Source organism: Chanodichthys erythropterus, chromosome 19 (genome assembly GCF_024489055.1).
Source record: "Chanodichthys erythropterus isolate Z2021 chromosome 19, ASM2448905v1, whole genome shotgun sequence".
Classification (NCBI taxonomy): Eukaryota; Metazoa; Chordata; class Actinopteri; order Cypriniformes; family Xenocyprididae; genus Chanodichthys; species Chanodichthys erythropterus.
This window is the reverse complement of record NC_090239.1, coordinates 29,426,227-29,448,726: the sequence shown is the minus strand read 5'-3', so window position 1 is coordinate 29,448,726 and position 22,500 is coordinate 29,426,227. Positions and strand designations below refer to the sequence as shown.

The window sequence follows — 22,500 nt, the reverse complement described above, 5'->3', positions numbered from 1 at the left end:
GTGAATCATTCTCCTCAGTCCAAATTTGTTTCATAACAACCTCTGATCTCATATTAAAAACCAAATAAGTTAATAAATAATTTAAATTTATGAAAATGTATTGCACCTTTTAATAATAAAGGACGTTCCAAAGGTCAGTTGATGGGATAGTTCGCTCAAAAATGATAATTCTGTGATCATTTACTAACACTCATGTTGTTCTAAAACTCTATGACTTTTGTTGCTCTGTGAAATAAAAAAGGAAAAATTATGAAGAATGTACAATGCCCTTTTTTTCCACGCAGTTGCAATGAAGGGGGACTGAAGCTTCAAAAGATTGGACTGATTCTATTCACGAGTTCAACTCAATGATTCCGTCAAAGCGATTAAAGTCGGCATGACACGAAAGTTGTCTTTTCTTTCCTATTGTGACGTATATCCAAGTAAAATGTCTTCTCGAACAAGAAAAAAAAAATGGCGGGCATTATTTTGTCCAACGGGAAATGATTGGATAGTTAGATCGTTGTGATTTGCTATTGGTTGATCTCATGTGAGTGACAGGTTGCCCCGCCCTCACGCCAGTAAACACAACATCGGAGAATAGAAGAGGTGTCGCTACAAGGGGGATGTGCATGCACTCAAAAAACTTTTACTGATGTTAGTTTCACTCAAACCATCATTGTTCGCATTACTTAAAAAACTATTACTTAAAAGTTGTTTCTACTAAAAATGAGTATTATCAGTTTTACTTAAATTGAGTTTGTTCAATGAGAATTTTGTAGCGCAAATAGTTAATTTAATAAGGTAAATTAAGTCAAATTAAGTGTTCGCCATACATAAACTTTTATACATTTAACATAACATTATTAAGTAAACTGCACATAGAAATATTATGTAACAGTGAAAAATTCAAATGATTTGTATTTACTCAATTTTTTTGTCAGATTTCATATACAACTAAATAAATTGTCATTTGTGTACAGATTACTCAATATAGTTGCGTGGAACCAGTTGACACTGCTTTTTTAAGTAAATCCAACAATTCATTTTTTTGAGTGTGGATAAATCAATTATAATAAATCCTGCAATATTCCATAAAAAATAAGAATGGCCAATTTTCATTTCATGACGACTTTAACAACACATCGGAGGATATTATCAGTGAATAATGACTTCATTTCTGTTTGGCACACAATGTATGACTTCAAAAGACTTAAAGGGAAAGTTCACCCCAAAATTATCCTATAATTTACTCACCTTCAAGCCATCCTAGGTGTATAAGACTTTCTTCTTTCAGCCAAACACAATCAGAGTTATATTAAAAATTATCTTGGCTCTTTCAAGCTTTATAATGAGAGTGAATGATACCATTTTTATTTCTTTTTTGAAGCCCAAAAAAAGCGCATCCATCCATCATAAAAGTAATCCATATGGCTCCAGGGGTTAATAAAAGCCTTCTGAAGTGAATCAATGGCGAATTCCGGCGTGTGACGTAGTATATAGAAGTAGCGCAATCTTAGGTGAGAGTAGACGCCTCTCTTTGTTCAAACAAAAAGCGCTGAGCAACAAACTCAAGACATTTCTCTTTAAAAATTCTCATTTTAGACTTCTAATTCGGTACCGTGTTTTTTTTTTGCTGTATCCTCTGCGCTTCCGCGTTTGTCAATACCTCTTGCGTTGGGTTAGAGGTCAGTCTTCGATCGGAACTAGACTTGCGTTCGGTCGTTACCAGAAGCCAGTTATTATAGTCTATAAAGTTACAAATATGGATATTTTTCTTTCAAAAACACATCGCTTCAGAAGCTTTACTAACCCCCTGGAGCCATATGGATTCATTTTATGATGGATGGATGCATTTTTTTGGGCTTCGAAAAAAAAAAACATTCATTCCCATTACAAAGCTTGGAAGAGCCAGGATTTTTTTTTTTTTTTAATATAACTCTGATTATGTTTGGCTGAAATAAGAAAGACATATACACCTAGGATGGCTTGAGGGTGAGTAAATCATGGGATCATTTTCATTTTTGAGTGAACTATCCCTTTAAGGACTACTTTTATGGTGCTTTTGTGTCCTTTTTGAAGCTTGAACGCACCAGTCTCTATTCATTGTGATTCCATGGAAAAGAATAGCCAGTACAGTCTTCAAATTTCACTTTTTGTGTTCCACAAAGGAAAGAAAGTCAGATGGGTTTGGAACAATAGAGTGTGTAAATGACAACAAAAATTCTTTTTTTTTTAATTGACAGAGTAAGTCTCATTGTGAAAAAGCTGCTGTTCCGAATAATCCAAACAGATTATAGTGGTTCTGTGCCAGAATATTTTGCTTACCAAGTGGATCTCGAGGTACTCAGAGTAAATCCATTTAGCATCCCGACAACACAAACACTCTCATATATACTCATTAAAAAGCGACTTATTAACATTACAAAAATGTGCACACTTACAATACAGAAAGAAATAATAAGGTTGCAAGACTGACAGCGAATAAATCACAGATCTTTTTGTGCAGCTATTGATTGTCATTCACAGCTGTAGCCTGCACATAAGCAACAGTGACAAAGCATCCATTATTGATTCTTCTATCTCATAGGAACCTCATACATCAGCCCACTTGAGAGCACGTTTGCCTCCATGCTTCGAAACAAAGCAGTATGCAAATTCCAGTAACTGGCAAAGTAAAAAGATCCATCCACTAGTGCTGCATAATTATTATATCCACCAAATTGAAGGGGGTGATATGTATATTTAGCCATTGAATGCCTTCTAACCTGCTTGAGAACTGATTTAAATGCTATGCACAGAAAATGGATTCTTAGGGATTCTGCAATCCAGCAGAATCCCTGGTTGGCCTTTCTGACTGCCTGGGCTGGTTGATATAGCTAAAACAGTTATCTTGATATTTTCCTTCCTTTAAGTGTTGTTCTATAGATCTATATCTATCAAATCTTTATAGATTTGTTCTTTCAGTCACAGGAATCCAGATTCAGAAAAATCTAGTTTGGAATAATAAATACATGTTTTTCCCACACTATTTTTCACTAAATGAACAATTACATTTTTATCATTTTCACTCACCAATATAACAATACTATTGTAATAACTACATACATCATTCACTAAAACCTTTTAAAAGGTTTGTTCACCCAAAAATGAAAATTCTGTCATTAATGTCGTTTCAAACCCGTAAGATGTTTGTTCATCTTCGAAACGTCAAAGCTTGCATTGTTAGCAAGACAATTAACACTTTCAAGCTACTAAAGATGTGTTTAAAACAGTTCATGTGACTACAGTGGTTCAATCTTAATGTTATGAAGCGACGAGAATACTTTTTGCGCGCCAAAAAAAACTAAAAAAATAAATAACGACGAAATTATCATAATGAAATTATGACAATATCTAGTGATGGACGATTTTGAAACACTGCTTCATGAAGCTTCACAAACATTTGTGTTTCGAATCTGGATTCGGAGCTCCAGTCACATGATTTCAATAAACGAGGATTTGTTACATGATAGGGTTTCGAAATTTCAAAAGTTCACCGCTGGGGGGGCGTGATTCCGGACCACTGAATCTAAACAAAAGATTTGTAAAGCTTCAAAGCCTTAATGAAGCAGTGTTTTGAAATCGCCCATCACTAGATATTGTCATAAAGTCGTTATTTTGTTTTTTTTGGCGCACAAAAAGTATTCTTGTTGCTTCATAACATTAAGGTTGAACCACTGTAGTCACATGAACTGTTTTAAATACGTCTTTAGTAGCTTTCTGGGCATTGAAAGTGTTATTTATCTTGCAGGCCTCACTGAGCCATCAGAATTTATGAAAAATATTTTAATTTGTTTTCCGACGATGAACGAAGGTCTCATGGGTGTGAAACGACATGAGGGTGAGTAATTAATGACAGAATTTTCATTTTTGGGTGAACTAACTCTTTAATAAAAGTAAGTAAAATGCCACTTCAGTGAAGATTTCAGATGATGATAAACAAACTTATCACATAACTATTAACTGTGGCTTTTTGTCCATGTCTGTTAGCTTTAAATCTAAAAACCGTTTGTTAAAATTTTACCCCTCAACATTGACAGAATAAACTGAAATAGATAAATGCATTCAAAATGTATGCTTTTTCTCTTCTAGGAAAAGAGACCAAGAATATCGAGGACTCATCCTGCACTCAGGGGCATAACCAAACGTTTGTCCAATCAAATGCCTTCTAGAATGAGAATAGCTCTACCACAGCTCATCTGCTTCTGACTAGCATTACCAAGTAACATTATGTTTACAACTTTGATTAAACTAAAGCCTATTGGATATTTAACAAGGCATTTAGTCCTTAAATATGTCCTGCCCAAATTTCCTGTTTCACGTCAAGCTATTTTCTAAACACTTCATTAACACTGAACAAAAGAATGAGGGAAGGAGGGTAAAAAATTAGTCTAATGACACAATAAAAATTGCATTAAAATTTTGTAAAGCCCCATTTTGCTGAGCCATCAAGCAATCACGGTCATTTCTGTTTATGATACATAAAATATACAAAGTATGAGCAAATGTTTTGTTTTTATAAGGGTTTCTGATTGCCAAAATTGAGCTAAGACGAACCATATAATGCTTTGATAAATCAGATCCTTACCGAGCAATCACACGGGAAGCGTAATCACGCTGGGTGTGATCCGTCTGCACATTAATGAGCATTTATACACCATATTGTTCCCAGTTAATGAGAGACACAAACAACCAAAGAAGGAAAAAGCACAGAGGGAGATGAATACAGGGGCGACACCCTGCCTGTTTAAACAAGTGTCATACTCAAACACTTTCTTGTTGTGTCTTGTACAATCACTTAAGTTTCTACTCAATGTAAAAAAAAAATAGGTTTGACGCTCATAAAAAGAAACATTCAAGCCGTGTTATTACCAGAGCCTGCAGGCAGTCACGACAAACAACACGTTATTTTCTCAAATGTTACTTGAACACATACACTACCAGTCAAAAGTTGATGTTTGTGAAAGAGAGTATTTATGCTCTTCAAGGCTGCATTTATTTGATCAAAAATACAGTAAAAATAGAAATATTGTGAAATCTTATTACAATTTAAAAGAACTGTTTTCTGTTTGAATATATTTTAAAATGTAATATTCCTGTGATTGCAAAGCTGAATTTTTAGCTCCAGTCTTTAGTGTCACATGACCCTTCAGAAATCATATGCTCATTTGCTGCTCACTTATCAATTATTATTGGTGCTCAATTATTAATAATAGTTCTTATTATCAACGTTGAACAGTTTTTGCTGATTAATATTTTTCTGGAAACCATGATACATTTGTTTTCAAGATTCTTTGATGAATTGAATGTTCAAAAGAACAGCATTTGAAATAGAAATCTTTTGTAACATTATAAATCTCTTTACTGTTACTTTTTTATCAATTTAATGTCCTTGCTGAATAAAAAATATATTTTTTAAATAATAGAGTTTCACAGTTTCCACAAAAAAGCATTAAGTAGCAAAAACGTTTTATTAAATATTGATAATAATAAGAAAAGTTTCTTGAGCACCAAATCATCATATTAGATTTCTGAATATGGATCATTTGAGTATGGATCACAATGATTTCTGAAGGATCATGTGACACTTTAGACTTCTATTTAAATAGAACTGTAATCATATTTCACAATATTATTGTTTTACTAATCAAATAAATGCAGCCTTGCTGAACATAAGAGACTACTTTCAAAAACAAAACAAAAAAACTTCATTATTCCAAACTTTCATTAATTTCATGTTCATAGCAGGTCATTAGATGTATGCCCAGAAACCCCAGAACCACTACCCCAGTTGGTACGTCTCATGTATGTGGTGTCATGTGCCAAACAGGAACTGTGAGGTATAAAATCATGCTGTATACCAAGTTCAGCCTTCTCTTTGAGGACGTCCTTGAAGTTGAGGCCGCTGTTGAGTGTGGACTCTCTGTATTTGTGGAGCGCTTCTCTCTGGCCGTTCTTGCCGAACTCCTTCAGCACGGTGGGTTTCAGGGGTATGGCCCGCAGACCCTTCTTCCAACTCGACAAATCCGCCACTGTCCATTTCACCAGATCCTCCAACTTTACAATGACTTTCTCTGAGACGGCGATAACTTCATCCTGTCAAAACAAAAATACAAAATGAGGAAGAACACAGGTGTGGTGAAAGTGTGTGAAAGAGGAAACAGGCAAAACATGCTTAAATTCCAAATCGAATGAAAACATTCACCAAACTGTGGGCCACCAAACTACGTAATTATACTAACCAAAAAAAAAAAAAATTAAAATACACAACTGGTCAAAAGTTGGCAATAATTTTTAACGTTTAAAATTGTCTCTCATGCTCACAAAGGCTGCATTTATCTAATAAAAAAATAAATAAATAAAATCACAAAAAACTGTAATAATGTGAAATATTATTACAATTTACCATCATTACTCCAGTCTTCAGTGTCACATGATCCTTCAGAATTCATTCTAATATGATAATTTGGTGATCCAGAAACATTTCTTATCATTTCCATTTATTAACGTTGAAAACAGTTCTTGCTGCTTAACATTTTTGTGTAAACCATGACACACTACCATTCAAATGTTTGGGGCAAGTTAAGATTATTTCCAAAAGAAATTAATACTTGCATTCAGCAAAAACGTATTTCACGTTTTCCACAAAAATATTAAGCAGCAAAACTATTTTCAACACTGATATTATTATTAATATTGTTTCTATTATTATTATTATTATTATTATATAATTGAGCACCAATAATAATCAATAAAAATCAGCATATTCAAATGATTTATGAAGGATCATGTGACACTGAAGACTGAAGTAATGATGCTGAAAATTCACAAAATATTACTGTTTTAACTGTATGTTTGATCAAATAAATGTGGCCCTGGTAAAAAAAAGGGACTTATTTCAAAAACATTCAAAATTCTTAATTATTTCAAACTTCTGACCATAGTGTATATTTAAAAACATTTTAAATAATGATTAGGATGTGTCCACTGATTCAAGGTTTCATTAAATTATGTTATTACTTTTTACTTGATGGTTACACCATGTTTATGCATTAAACTGGAACGTGTCTTGAAAACAATAGTGAAAGCAACAGTTTATAAACCATCTGAAAACCAACATGAATACAAAGTGTACTTTTCTTAGAACATGAGCTTTGAACTAAATTGTTAAAATATTGTTACTTTTCTTTATCGTAATGACCTCATTACCAAATATTTGACTCAACACAAATATTTATTACTTGCAAAACAACAATGTGGCGCAATAGGGAGCGTTGTCAAATGTACCGGTACTACCGGTACCAATCAGTACAAAAAAAAAGTTGACCAGCATTTCTGCAGTACCAGTAGTACCGAGTACCCGGTATTTTCTGTACCTGCTGAAAAGAGGCTGCTTTCAAATGCTCTTGTTTGTGTTTGTTAGAGCACTCTCTGAGCATCAAAGGTTTCTATTTACAGTGTGTTTTTGAAGTGTTAAGCATTGTAGCCAATCACAATTATATCTGTTGAGCGCGTGAACGCAATGGCCTATCAGAGGTGTTAGTCACTAAGTTAATCAGAATGCACTCGACACCGCTGAAAACACAAGCTCTTGTTTAGTTCAATGTAGGCCGCAAACTCGCCAATCCTTTCATTGTAACCAACAAAGTGTAAACATGATGTAAATAAGAAATTCAAAGACACCTTTTTTGTCCAAAGCAACTTACCAATAGAAGCAGTTAAACCAACAAAAGAACAACAATATGTAAGTGCTGTGACAAGTCCCAGTTAATCTAGCACAGTAGCCACACTAACCTCCGGTTTCAGAGGTCAGGCTTAAGCTAGTCCTGGGCTAAAATACATGTTTGAGCTGTTTTAACCGAAAGCAACTTGCACTGACATATCTTAAAATATGTCAGTGCCATTGTTTTGTCTCAAGATGCACAACAGTAGTTCAATTAGGGCATTTAAGTGGCTTTTATAAATGTACCCTAGAATTAAGGCTTAATCCTGGCTTAATATAAGCCCTGTCTGTGAAACCGGGCCTAAGTATTCAGCCTTAGTTCTTCTCTTCATTACTCATTCACAATCTGAAGACAAGTTTAGTTTAGTTTTTCATGCTGCTAAGTACACTGCAAAGTTTCTAGATTGACAGCCGTATTTAAATGCGTAATTGAATCGGAAACTGTGATGACTGACAGTGATAACGAACAAATAGTTTTTTAAGTACTTAATTTTTCAAAACTTTATCCACAAAAACTTTTTTCACAGAACCACAAAACTTTATGGTATTGGTACCGACTATTGAAATTTTGGTACCGTAGTGGACAGTCCTAAAGATGGGATTTTAAAAAATTGGGTTCAGTGTGCACAGTCTAAGGCACCAGACAAATAGCACAACTCTAACCACAGTCATTTCTTCCTTCTAATATATATCTTGCGCAAGTTGCAATTCAAAATGTTGTAATTAGGAGTGCAATTCCATTTTAATGCGTCACCGCACTAAAACATTACAATGACTTTGCCAAACACACTTACATTATTCACTTATAAAAGTGAAGCAAGAGCTTTGCTTGTGACCTGGCATGGGATAACAGAACAGTCCCAGTTATACAGGGAATCTGGGGAACAGATGCGTTCGTATTTGGCAGAGCTCTGGATCATGCACTTTTGACTGACCGTACAGCATGCTGAGAAAATTCACTAAATGCTTCCTTCACATTGTTTGGCAACGTTTCCCAAGCTTGACCCAATAAAGGCGAGCATAGATCAGAGGGAATACCTGCTCTGCGACACTGGAATATAGTTCATATCTTTGCTTCCTCTCCATTCATTCTGCCAGATCTGCAGGCAGCAACAACTTTCTGCTGAACAGACCATGTCTAATTACGTCCTCTTTAAGTAGGGCTGTTTCTTTTTAGGTTTCAGATTTTTTTTTTCTTAGTTCCACAGAATAGGTCCCATTGTCATGCTGTCAAGCAAACAATTTATCTCTCGCACAGACAGCGTAATAGGATGAAAATGGAACTTTACTTCAGTGTACTTAAACGTAACATATGAAAAGGTTTATAAAGTTACCAAGAAGAGGGTTTGGCCTTAATAAAAGCAGCTAATGTAAGGATATGAATGCGTTATCTGAGATTTCCTTCTAACTCGCAACAGGGCATATATACGCATTCCTCTAGGTTTACATAGCATTTCACTGTAACATAGAATATTGCAGTAGAAATTAGTTGATCTCAACTTGTGGGTTGTGATCCAAAAAAATGGGAAAGCAAGAAAAAAAAAGAAAAACCCACACAAAATCCAAACAATAAAATTCAACTAATTATATAATTGGGCATAATAAGGATAGAATAAAAAATAAATAAAATAACATGAACAATAAAATAAAGTAAAAATAAAATATGGGAAAGCAAGAAGGATAAACATACCAAGATAACAAAAACATACTAAATCCAAAAATAAAATTTGAATAATTATATAATTGTGCATATTAAGGATGGCATAAATAAAATAAAATAAAATAAAAATAAAACAAAACAATATAATAAAATAAAATAAAATAATAAAACAAACAAAACAAAACAAAAATAAAATAAAATAAAATATGGGAAAGCAAGAAGGATAAACACACCAAGAAAAAGAAAAACATACTAAATACTTACATACATACATAACAATACAATTCGACTAACTATAATAATTGTGCATAGTAAGGATGGCATAAATAAAATAAAATAAAATAAAATAAAATAAAATAAAATAAAATAAAATAAAATAAAATAAAATAAAACAAAACAAAACAATATAATAAAATAAAATAAAATAAAATAATAAAACAAACAAAAATAAAATAAAATAAAATAAACAAAACAAAACAAAACAAAACAAAACAAAACAAAAATAAAATAAAATAAAATAAAATAAAATAAAATAAAATAAATAAAATAAAATAAAATAAAATAAAATAAAATAAAATAAAATAAAATAAAATAAAATAAAATAAAATATAATCTGCGAAACCAAGAAGGATAAACACACCAAGAAAAAGAAAAACAAACTAAATACTTACATACATACATAACAATAAAATTCGACTAACTATAATAATTGTGCATAGTAAGGATGGCATAAATAAAATAAAATAAAATAAAATAAAATAAAATAAAATAAAATAAAATAAAATAAAATAAAATAAAATAAAATAAAATAAAATAAAATAAAATAAAATAAAATAAATTAAAATAAAATAAAATAAAATAAAATAAAATAAAATAAAAAATAAAACAAAACAATATAATAAAATAAAATAATAAAACAAACAAAAATAAAATAAAATAAAATAAAATAAAATAAAATAAAATAAAATAAAATAAAATAAAATAAAATAAAATAAAATAAAATATGGGAAAGCAAGAAGGATAAACACACCAAGAAAAAGAAAAACATACTAAATTCAATTCAAATTCAAACAATAAAATTCAACTAACTATATAATTGTGCATAGTAAGTATGGAATAAATAAAATAAAATAAAACAAAACAAACAAAACAACACAAAAAAAAAAAAATATTATATATATATATATATATATATATATATATATATATATATATATATATATATATATATATATATATATATATATATAGGATTGTCACTTAACACTGTCTTTCATTAACTTTTAATTTTGGTACTGTGTTAGATTGCAACTATGAGAAACACTCATTTCAATTACCTTTTTTTCAACCACTACAGGTGTAAATAGAAAACATGCAGCCCTTTACATTGCACACTCCAAATGTCTGCAGCAGAAAAATGAATCTAGCCTCTTCATAATGACCATCTGAGCGCAGAGGCATTTGTTTTCACACGTCTATAAAACTAAGTGGGTCAAACACTGTTAATCCTGATGGCGACATAGCAAAACTTTACTATAAGATCATGTGCCCTGCTCCGCTGCTTTGAAGCTCTGACTGCACCCTGCTGCTTTGATTGAAATATTACTTCACTGTGTAAATTAATTTAGGAGGAAACAAATAAAACAATAAAAAGTTGAACAGATTGCATTTACCTTCTATTAAGTGATGTTAAGAGAAAGATCAATCAAAGCCTTTAACAGGTTTCCTTGCATTACTTTTGGAAAAACACTCGCCTCCTTTTTATTACACTTTAAGGGTCTTTAAGAAGCAGAGCAAAGGGGTGTAGACTGCAAACCCCTCAACCAGAATCACGCTGAGCCCGTCTCACTCCGCTGATTCAGAGGTCAGCTCAAGAATTCCCCAGGTCACCGCAGATTTGTACACCTGCTTGCATGTCGATTTAATTATTGACCTGCTAACGTGAAAAGGGGGCCTCGCGGATCCTTAGGAAGTCTTTTTAAGTCTAGTTAAAAGTTAAATCAAGTATTCAGCTTGAATAATTGATCTTACTCTGAATTCAAACTAGGACTGGGCGATACAGCTTAGAAAAATGGTACACTCATTTTTTTTTTACTTTTATACTTTTCACTTTGACAGACAGACAGACATATACTGAATAATTTCCATTCATATGCAAATTAATACACAGAATAAATAAAATTTACCTACAAATATTTTTACCACAACATTTTAATACATGAAAAAATGGCATGATGCAAATCAATGAAGTTTTAATGCTATTATAAGATGCTATTAAAACATGATTCTTGTCTAAATTCTTTCATTTTCAAATATAAATCAAAACATTCTAATTACACACTCGTTAGGAAACTTAATATCACCATAAATATCATTATGAACATATAAATATTCGAAATATTTTACCTAGCCAAGGCTCAAAGAAAATGGCACCAGGCTGCAGATTTTAATTAATATATTACAATATATTGTCAGGAAAGGCACTCATACAATTCAATCTTATGTTAATAATTTCTTCTGTTTATGAAAACATTCTATTAATACCCCTTAATATTGGATGTCCGCATGTAAACAACAGCTAAGGCTACAGCTACTGCTTAATTGTTCACAGTTAAAGCTGTTGTAAACAAGTTTACTAATATTCCTATTACAACTGAAGCACGCTTGACTTAATGCTACAAACACAATCTTATATAATTTATGAATGTTATATCGTGCTAAAAGAATATAATCACAATAAAGCCATTTTATCAATACAAACCATTTATATATTAAACTACCTTATGCTAAGGCCTATTTTTGGATAATCTAGTGAAATAAATATTTAACAAATGAAAGCTACTTTATCTCATTTGATTATTTTCTTTATGTGTAGAGCATAAACCAAACTGACATTATCAGCTTCAAAATAAATTTGCTTGCTCTCTTTAGGTAAACTTTTACAGACGTTAATCCTTAACTTAACAACATCACCGGCATTCAGCAGCACCCAAGTTTAGACACAAATTGTCACTGTATATTTTCTCATCTCAAAACTCTAGTGTTGCATTAAACGTCTGTTTTGCACATTCACACTGAAGACGAGACCCACGGTTCCATCCTGCTGCAATTAGCACAGTCGCTGTCAAAGAGGCATGAACTGATTCAGAAATAACTTGCAGATGTGCAACTGAAATCTCTCCTGAATCTAATTCAGTTTCTTTTACAACACGCCAACAAAAGCCGTTTGTTTGAATGTGTCGAGCGGCGCGCTGATTGGACGTGGAAGTGCAGCGCTGCTTCAGAATGGGCCGCTCTGAAATATGATGACACCGCCTTAGAAAATTAAACCCATTTGTCATGAAACGTGAGAGGTTTGAGAGACAATGCAAATGTTTGCTTGTAATGCTCAGATGAAGGTTAAAGAAAAACAAGAAATATCAATGTCAACCACACTTTGGGGGTTAAAAAGTTCAAATAATCATGTTTTAACAAGCGATTGCTATTATTCTTATATTATTAACAACCAAGGTGGACTATTTTAGCTCAATTTCTTTTTCCCTACTTAATATTTTTGGCAGCCGTTCTTTGAAGGGAATAAAATCAGAGACGAAAAGAGGCTTTGTGAAGTATGTTGTGCTTCAGCACACTGCTATACTGCCAGTGCCAGCACGCTAAAGTCTCCAAATCTACCTTTCCAGACAATTCGTGAGCAAATAATGTTGCTTATTATGCACAATCCAAAGTTTTTTTTGTGTGTGATAGTTTTGGGGAATAAAAACTGAATAAGGAAAGTGAATGGTGACAAAGCTTGTCCCTGGTCCCCGTGCACTTTGACTGTAAAGGTACGTTCACATTAAGTACATTTTGGCGAAACTACGAGAGCAACAAGATCCACTGTGTATTGTCAATTGTGCAGCGATGTATGAAGAACAGCTCTGTTGGTCAATATTTTGAATCTGCATGTCCAATCTGAACCTGTTGAGAAATCTGCATAGGAAAATCTTTCACTCTCACTAAGAATGAAACGGTTACTGGTTTGACCGTGATAAAACATTTCCGAAGGTAAGTATTTCGGGTTAGTATTTCAATATTTGATTATCGCGATTTGAAAAACTTGGTAAATACTGTAAGCATTAAGTAGAGTTAACAACAGATTCATGCAGGCGCAACACGCAGCGTAAGTTTTATTTTGTGTGAAAACATGTCGGAATGGCAGAGTGCTGAGAGAAATTATATAAAAGAACGTGTGAATGATTGAATTACATGAACGTATAAAGGGGGAACCTGCCTTCAGAAAAGTTTTGATGGCATTTGCTTTTCATCTACAAACAGGAAACAGTTCTATTTCTGCTCTTCCATAAGCGCCATCTACTGTCAGAGAGTGGATTTACATTTTCATTCAGCCTGTCTACTGTTTTTGTTCAGACCGATGCGAAAATCGAATAGAATTTTTATTGTAAATTATATATATATATATATATATATTATTTTTATTTATTTATTTGGCCAAAACTTTATTTGAACATGTAATTAGTAGATAATAAAGTTACACTAAGTCACCCAACCAATATTTTTATTCATTTAAAATACAGCCATCATTTTTAATGTTTCATTTTTAATTATTGTAATGTTTATGCAAACAAAAGTGATGTTAATTGTACTGTATTTGTTGTTTGTTGGTTTTCGACATAAAACTTGGTGAAATTATTTCAGTGTGTATATGAGTAATTTTGAACACTTCCAGCACATTTTAACAATAATATAATATTAATAACCATCATTTTGGTCACTATAGTTGCACTATTACATTTTGGCAACACTTCAGTTTAGGGTCCAATTCTCAAAATTAACTAGTTGTTTAGTTAGTGAACTAGTTGTTGCATTAGTACTTATAAAGCACATATTAATGACCATATTCTGCATCCCTTAATCCTAACCAATACCTAAACTTAACAACTATCTTATTAACTATTAATAAGCAGTAATTAGGAGTTTATTGAGACAGAAGTCATAGTTAATAGTGAGCGTATAGTGAAAATTGGACCTAAATTAAAGTGTGACCAACATTTTCATACCGTTTCATCTCTAGCTCTCACATGAAAATCCAGATAGTGCTAGATTGAGAAATGGAAAATGTAACCACAACTAAGGAAAAAAGCAGCTTGGACATTCTGCTAAATATCTCCTTTTAAGCTACTTGTCAAAACTTTGGAATAATGAAGATTTTGTAATGTTTTTGAAAAAAGTATTTATGTTCACCAAGGTTGCATTTATTTAATCAAAAATACAGTAAAAAAAACTTCTTTCAAAAAGATTTTATATTGCCTGTATACATTCCAAACATCAAATAAAGACACACAGGTGAGTACATAAAACAGAACATTCATATACGACTGAACTAGGCCTATCTCTTTAAGTCTGCCTAGTCACCTCAGAGTCAATTATGAAAATATGTACTTTTGCTCATCCCTAACGTGAACCGCCACAGTAAAGCAAATAACACGTTACGGAATGTTACCAACAAAAGGAGTGCTGATTTCATTTGAACTATAAATATGTCTTAAGGATTCAAACACAAACATGGACTGATGCCAGGCAGCAGAAATGTGTCTGGATCTCTGCCACGTGCTTCCTGCACAACTCCGAATCTCCAGGTTTGTAATTCAAATAACAGCTGAAAGAAGCAACTAATAAGACATTAGCGCCCTTCTCTGGATCCTTTGAAGTTACTGGCACTCAAGAAGAGGAAATTTGCCAGCGTATTTGCACACGCAGCCATTATCTTTCCTTACGCACGGTTTGTAAATGCACAGTACTGGAGGTTTCTTATGGATATGCAAACTATGCCTGTTAGACAAAGTGCACAGTGCTTGCTGGAATCTGATATGGAAATCTATTTATAAACCATGTAACATAAATGCTGTTCAAGAGTATTGCCAGCGCCGAGTCTGTCGACACAGCGTTAAAACCCCTCTGTCTCTCTCGCTCTCACACACACACACTAAAACAATGATATTACGAGCTAAGGGACTCTAGAACAACTGGGTCCAATTAAATCCTGAAAAACTGTGAGAGCAGTGCTGAGCTCTTGCCAAAACAATTCCTCCCTTTAAAATGACACATATTTTCTGTGAAATACTATCATAACTGAAATATTTGCTGTGGTAGGGAGTAGCTCTGTATCTTTATTTCTGAGAAGAAAAAAAAAGCTTTACGCTTAAGGACAGATTAAACAAGATAAAAGACAAGAGGAAATATAATTAGAAACAAACAGATCCGTGTGAAGCTGAGCTGAACGCCAGTGCTAGAGAGTACAGTAAGACTGTACGCCCAAGAATTTGTTGGCCCAGGAGGGCAAAAACAGTCGATTCAAAAAAATCAAAAACTGCACGTCTTCACAGGAGTGTTATGTTGCCCTCTCTAGGCACAAACTCTAAGTGTTAAATTTTATCGGCCGGCTGCCAGAAAGAGATCACTGCAGGCCTGTTGCTGTTTCAGCCACTGCTATCCTTCTAATGAATGACTAACCCCAGCCAGAGGGGAAATTACATCACCTGGGTGTAGAAACAAAAAGGCAACAGCAGAGTGGCCCTGTTTTATCACACAGCCGTATTCTCGCATACCTTCCTGTTTGCATACACGCGCTCGCTAAACATTAGCACATTGCCGAGTCTTCGCAGTTGAGCATTCAAATAAGACAGAATGTTGATCAAATGTTCAAACAGTATAGATTCAGAGGAACTTGTCAGATCAGTGGCTCCCAAATTTGCTTCAGGCATTTACAATAAACATTAAGCGGTTCAACGCTGTACCAAAAATAATTTAGCGTGCATAAATACATTTCAGACTGAAATTAAAAATAAAAGATTTACATTTATTAACATAATATGGGATAATTATTAATAAAAAATACGTTGATGTGTGTGTATATATATATATATATATATATATATATATATATATATATATATATATATATATATATATATATATATATATATATATTATATATATATATATATATAATATAGCTATGGAAAAAATTAAGAGACCACTCCAAGTTCAGAAATCAATGTTAAGTGGTCTCTTAATTTTTTCCATAGCTGTATATATATATTATATATATACACACACACACACACACACACACACACACACACACACACACACATATATGTATGTAAAAATATTAGATAAAATAACACACATTTTTACAGTTTAATTTAAAAATAATTGAAATTAATAATATATAATTAAAAAATGAATTATAATTATTGTATTAATAATATAATAAGTATAATTATATAATATAATGCTTATATCATGCTTATAAAAGGTTATTTTGTTTTGTTTGTATATAGACATTATTCACAATTAAATAATTTAAAATTATAATAATATATAATTAAAATCATTTTAATTAAACCATTTTTATAAGTTTTTTTAAAATAATATATATATATATATATATATATTTTTTTTTTTTAACACACATATGTATATATATATATATATATATATATATATATATATATATATATATATATATATATAATAATAAAAATATGTGTTAAAATAAATTATAAAAATGTTATAATTAAAATGATTTCATTAAATTAAAATGATTGATGATTTAAAATGATGATTTGATTAAATATAAAATGATTATAATTAAATTATTTAAAAAAAAAAAATATATATATATATATATATATATATATATATATATATATATATATATATATATATATATATATATAATCATATTTAATTATTAATACATTATCATTGAAATTATTTAATTATATTTTTTATTTTCAATTATTTAATATCAAAATAACCATTAACAACACATTAATATACAATAGTGCAGGTAATATTTTCTAGCTTTTTCTGTAGCTTTTGTGGATGCAAACTCAGAATCTGTCTAATTTGACTAGTATTTTACATTTCTATAAAAATGCTGCATTTCCTTTGACATTTTAAAAGTTAAGTGTATTTTGTTCTACCCTACTTATCCATGATTAAATTCTAAGTTGTACTTTAAAATTACTAATAAACTAAATTGCAATTTTTAAATTCCGTCTACATTTAGCAGTTTTTTGGAATGCACTTTGTGACCCCATAATAACAAATATGTGCCCCATTTCTGGGTCATGACCCATCCACTGACTCTCTTCTCGTAAATATGAAACATGTCTGTTATTGTACTATTAACCCAGCATAGTGTAGCCTCTGCAAATGCATGGCAGTTTCTATGATAGCTGATTAACTTTATCAGCGGTCGCTTGGGTTATTCGCTGCAAATGCAAATGTAATTTAATTGGACAATCTGCTGAGTGCATCTGAGGCTGCCGAGTTGTGAAGCTCACATTACTGCAGGTGCTTTGGCTGACACTTAATCACATTGTTATTTAAATTCACCATGTCTCATTTAGCAACTACACTGGGAATGCACAAAAGAGTTGCGAACATTCTTCACAGTTTTTTCACACAATACTTGTTAAGACGTGTAAAAATAGTACACTCCATACTCAATATTACAACAAATAAGATGCACACAACATTGAATAATTTCATTGAACACCAATACACAACATTAACTCTAACTATAATGCAACTGCAAAGAGAAAATGGAACACCATTCTCTAAAAAAGGCTGTGGGTACATTTTGGAACTGACATACTTCTATTAATCGGCCAATCAGACACAGTTTTATGGCCAAATGTTGTCTGATTAGTACTAAGTACGGTCTTAGAAAAGTGGTTTAATGTGGTTCAACTCAGAACCCTTAAAGTTCTTGACTCAATTTTAAAGAACCCTTTATGCCAAAAAGGTTCTATATAAGGAGAAATAGTCTTAAATAGTTGCAAATAGGGGTGGGCGATCAAAGTCTTATATCACGATATAAGTAATTTTATTTCACAATAATGATATATATCATTATTTTTGCTTTAAATTAGGTTTTTGTGATATAAAAATGTTTGATACCAGTGAAATTTCATAATTCTTCTCACCAAAATATCACAAAAACTAATACTAGCCTAACGAAATAATAATAATTAAAAAAAAAAAAAAACTATCAAGCTTACTGAAGACAAGTAAAGAGTCAGTGACAAAATAAGAACAAAGAAACTAATTACAATCAACAGGAACAATAGAACAAAGACACAAATAAAATATAGACCTACTTTAAAAAATCTAAATAAACAGGCTACTACATAAATTGTATAAAAAAAATACTGATTAGTCTTAACAGTATAAATGAAATACACATTCTTATTAAAGTTAGAAAAGTGATTCAGTCAGGATTTCTCTTTGTCTTTTGATGTTTAACATTAATGGCACAGATGGCAGCAGGTATATTTTAAGACTGAATGCACTGATCTAATATTCTGATACACATGCACTTTCTCAACTGTTTACATTCACTTAAGAAATATATAAACGACTGTGTTTATGAGGATACTCACAAAGACGCGAATTTTGACACATAAGTGTGTGTGTATTTGACATTTCAAGACCAAAAGGGTGGCAAAAAGCACTCATTTCAGTACTTGCACGCTCTGTGAGCAGCAGCTTTATATTCATGTGTTTCAGGTGTGTTCGCTCAGGAACCATCTCTCAGACAGCGCGTGTATCTACCGAAATGAGTTCTCTTTCGCTGATTATTGTGGTTTAATGTTTTAAAATCAGTTGTTTTTAAACCCCAATGCTTGAAAACGCATGCAAATGATAAGCTTTTGTGACAGCGCAGTACAACAACTTCACGTGAGAGCGTAACCACAATAATGGACGATAGACTAAAATCTCAACCGGATGACAAATTCCTACCGTTTTATCGTGTCTATATATCACATAGCCCTAGATAGATCATTTCATTTTTAATGGGTTGTTTAATTTTTTCTACTGATAAAGCATGTTTACAAGCTGTTTAATGCATATAATTTCATTAAAAATGAACTTAATCCATAAAATGATCAAATGGTGGGAAGAAAGGTTCTATATATGAAGTGCCTGACAGAACCTTTTAAGGTTTTACATAGAACCTTTCCTTCTAAGAGTGTATGGTATGTTAATAAGCATATTTTATAACTTATTACTTCAAAAACTAGTTATTCGTCCCAAAAATGACTAAGAACTAACAGTATGCAGCATATTCACAAAACTGTAAAGTATATCCTAAGAGTGGAGCATTGTCCTTGGTTAGTAATCCTATCTCCCAGGCCGTTTCAAGATCAGCAGTCATGAATGCGTAATAAATTTGAAAAGCAAATAATTGGCATTGCTGCAGAGTGGGGGAAGGGAGGGAGGCCGGTGGCAAGTTGGAAAGAGGACAGAGCTCTGATCAACTGAACAAACAGTGCATTAAGACTAATGCTTTTCCTCAATAACACCTTGTTACATTGTGTAAACACCATGTTTTCAAGGTCGATCCCGGCAACAGTTTATGTTTCCACCTAATATTGATAATAATTCAGCAAAGTAACCTTGACATTTTGACAGGGCTTCACAGAAAACCTGTTGATTATTTTGAAAAGGCTATTTGATCCTCCACTCCACGGGGGGAGGACAGTAGAATGGTTGAGGTTCACACACAGCAGATTGTCTTTTTGTATTCAGGATCGGTGATTACACGAGCAGTGCAAGATAAAACAGGTACAGACTTTGTTACATTACCCATGTAATACCGCAGCTGTGCTGCTTTGTTAAAATAGCAATTGCAACATAATCAGTAGAGCACAATGGATGGGAAAGCTTTACATTACACTGTCAAAAACACTGTTTTTAACCAAAACGTGTGGAGTCAAAAATAATATTGGTTATATATATATTATATATATATATATATATATATATATATATATATATATATATATATATATATATATATATATATATATATATATATATATAATAAAAGTGATAAGAAATAAAATCACCAATATTTACAATCTTCTATTTCTGGTTATCACAGTTATCATATATATATATATATATATATATATGGGCAATTCCAGCGTTATGGACATGACATTTGGAGTCAAAACTTGAAATATAAACGCTCAAAGAATGCATTTAATAGCAACATATTGAACCGTCTATTTGTATATTCATAACCCCTTACTAAAGGAGTCCAGACATTAGAAAAATGTCAGACTATACAACTGTTTTATATTTTAGATGAGGAAAATATACAGCGTTACGGACGTGACAAAAAAAGTCACTAAGCTTTGGGTGACAACATATTTTTTACGAATTCTGTGAATTACATTGAGCAAACCAAAAGTAATAATGCCCACCGAATGAAGAAGGGTTGGCTCTCCACAGAGCATAAAATAATAATTTTATTTCATTTTTCGTGTTCGCATTAATGAGGAAAAAACAACGTTACGGATGTGACAGTTTTCCGTTACGGACGTGACCGGTCTGAAAGCGGCACAGAAGACTGCTTTAAAAACTGCTTTAAAACTTTCACAGAGACCTCAAGCAGGCATTTAAACCACCAAATATTGAAATCTGGGATACCAGTATGGTAAGACCCCACAATTTATTAACTTTTTACTAAACTTTTTACAACTTTATACTCTGTATTGCAAAAGGTTATAGATTAGACCTATTTCTCATGTTGACAAGCGTGTGCGTTCAAGATTCAATTTAGAGACCATGATTTTCCTTCTTACAGAACTGCTTGCTAAAATACATTGACAAATATTAATGTTTATCATAAAGCAGTTTAAAATCGCAAGTTTTCCCCACAGGTGGACCGATTGACGTAGCCTACACTATTGCCAATCGCAATCATGTCAGTTTTGTGTGTGAATGAACCCACGGTTTTCGGCTAGTTTCACAGTTTAAAGCGGAGTCTTGAGTCAAAATGATCAAACTTTATTTCAAGTCAAAATTATTGCAATGTTATTAGCCTATTTTGTTAGCTTGATCGCACGGATTGTGATCAAGGCTAGGCCATTCATTTTTTAACCAACAGGTAAAAACGCGACATCCCAATTCCCGAGGGAAATGTCCTATGAGACACAATGCTCTTCTATAAGTTGTACTGTATCATATAGGCCTACCTTTTGATGTTCATATTTCGTTCTGTAAATGAAGGTCTAGGCTACACGGTGCGAATTTTGACGGTCAGAAGATCGTATGTCCACGTCACGAGTGAGTTTATCTGAAAATCGCACGGACGAGGTGATAGGCTATACGACACGATTTTTCGACCTGCCGATTTCCGAAGCAATCGCACAAAGTTCAGTGTGTGTGAGCATGCGAGCAGAGCGCGAGCTCAAATCAGAATAGCCTACCCTTTGACATGCTAAAATAGGCCTATAAGTTTTTTTTTTCTCCTTCAAGTTGTTCAAGCCATTAGTTGACTATCACATTTAATTACTTAAATACTGGAGAGAATATTATAATTAGCATTTATATAGGACTCAAGCGCAAGCATAAAGCTTGCCAAAGAACTGGCAAAAGAAATTATGAATGTGACAAAAAAAAAAAAAAAAAACAGCAAGGAGACATTTTGATTGTTTTTTTTTTTTGTGTTTTTTTTTTTTTACAATCTAATGTTTTCTAAATCAGTGTCGGCTGCAAAGATGAAGTTGACATTGCTGACTCTCATCATCTTCGCAGTGGATGTGCAGAATGCACTTTTCATTCGGATTACATAATCAGAGAGTAGCCCATTTCTTTTAGTTTTTAATTATTTCGTTTAAAAGAAGACATTTCGAGCTTTCTATAGATATTTTTCTCGTGTCTGTGAGTCAAGCAGCCTATGCTGAGTTTCGGTTCATTTAGCATATAAGACGCGCTCCAGATCAAGTGATCGCGCCCGCGCATCCATGAATATATTTGCTTCTTATTTATTAAATCCAGGCAATTTGTTGATGAAACATTGATTAAAATTAAGATTCAATTTTTACAAAACGAAATTCACTTTAAAGAAAGGCTTTCTACAAAAGAAAACTTAATGAAGCGATCAAAATCATGTCTGACCCACTCCATGGGCCCCATAATACACCCGGCGCAATGCGACGCAGGCGCAGCACAAGTGTGTTTGCTAGTTTGCGTCCGGCGCCGTTCGCGTTTTCCCGTTCAGCGCCAAGTC

At 32.5% G+C, this 22,500-nt stretch overlaps 1 protein-coding gene across 2 annotated transcripts in view; it reads right to left on the bottom strand.

The window, feature by feature from the left end:
- The window catches only part of arid5b (AT-rich interaction domain 5B), a 148,200-nt gene that overhangs the window by 120,005 nt on the left and 5,695 nt on the right, over nt 1-22,500 (bottom strand). For both annotated transcript variants that reach the window (XM_067369684.1, XM_067369683.1), the window contains one exon: nt 5,883-6,117. In XM_067369684.1, the coding sequence (XP_067225785.1) occupies nt 5,883-6,117 (235 nt within the window). The remainder of the gene's footprint in view (nt 1-5,882; nt 6,118-22,500) is intronic.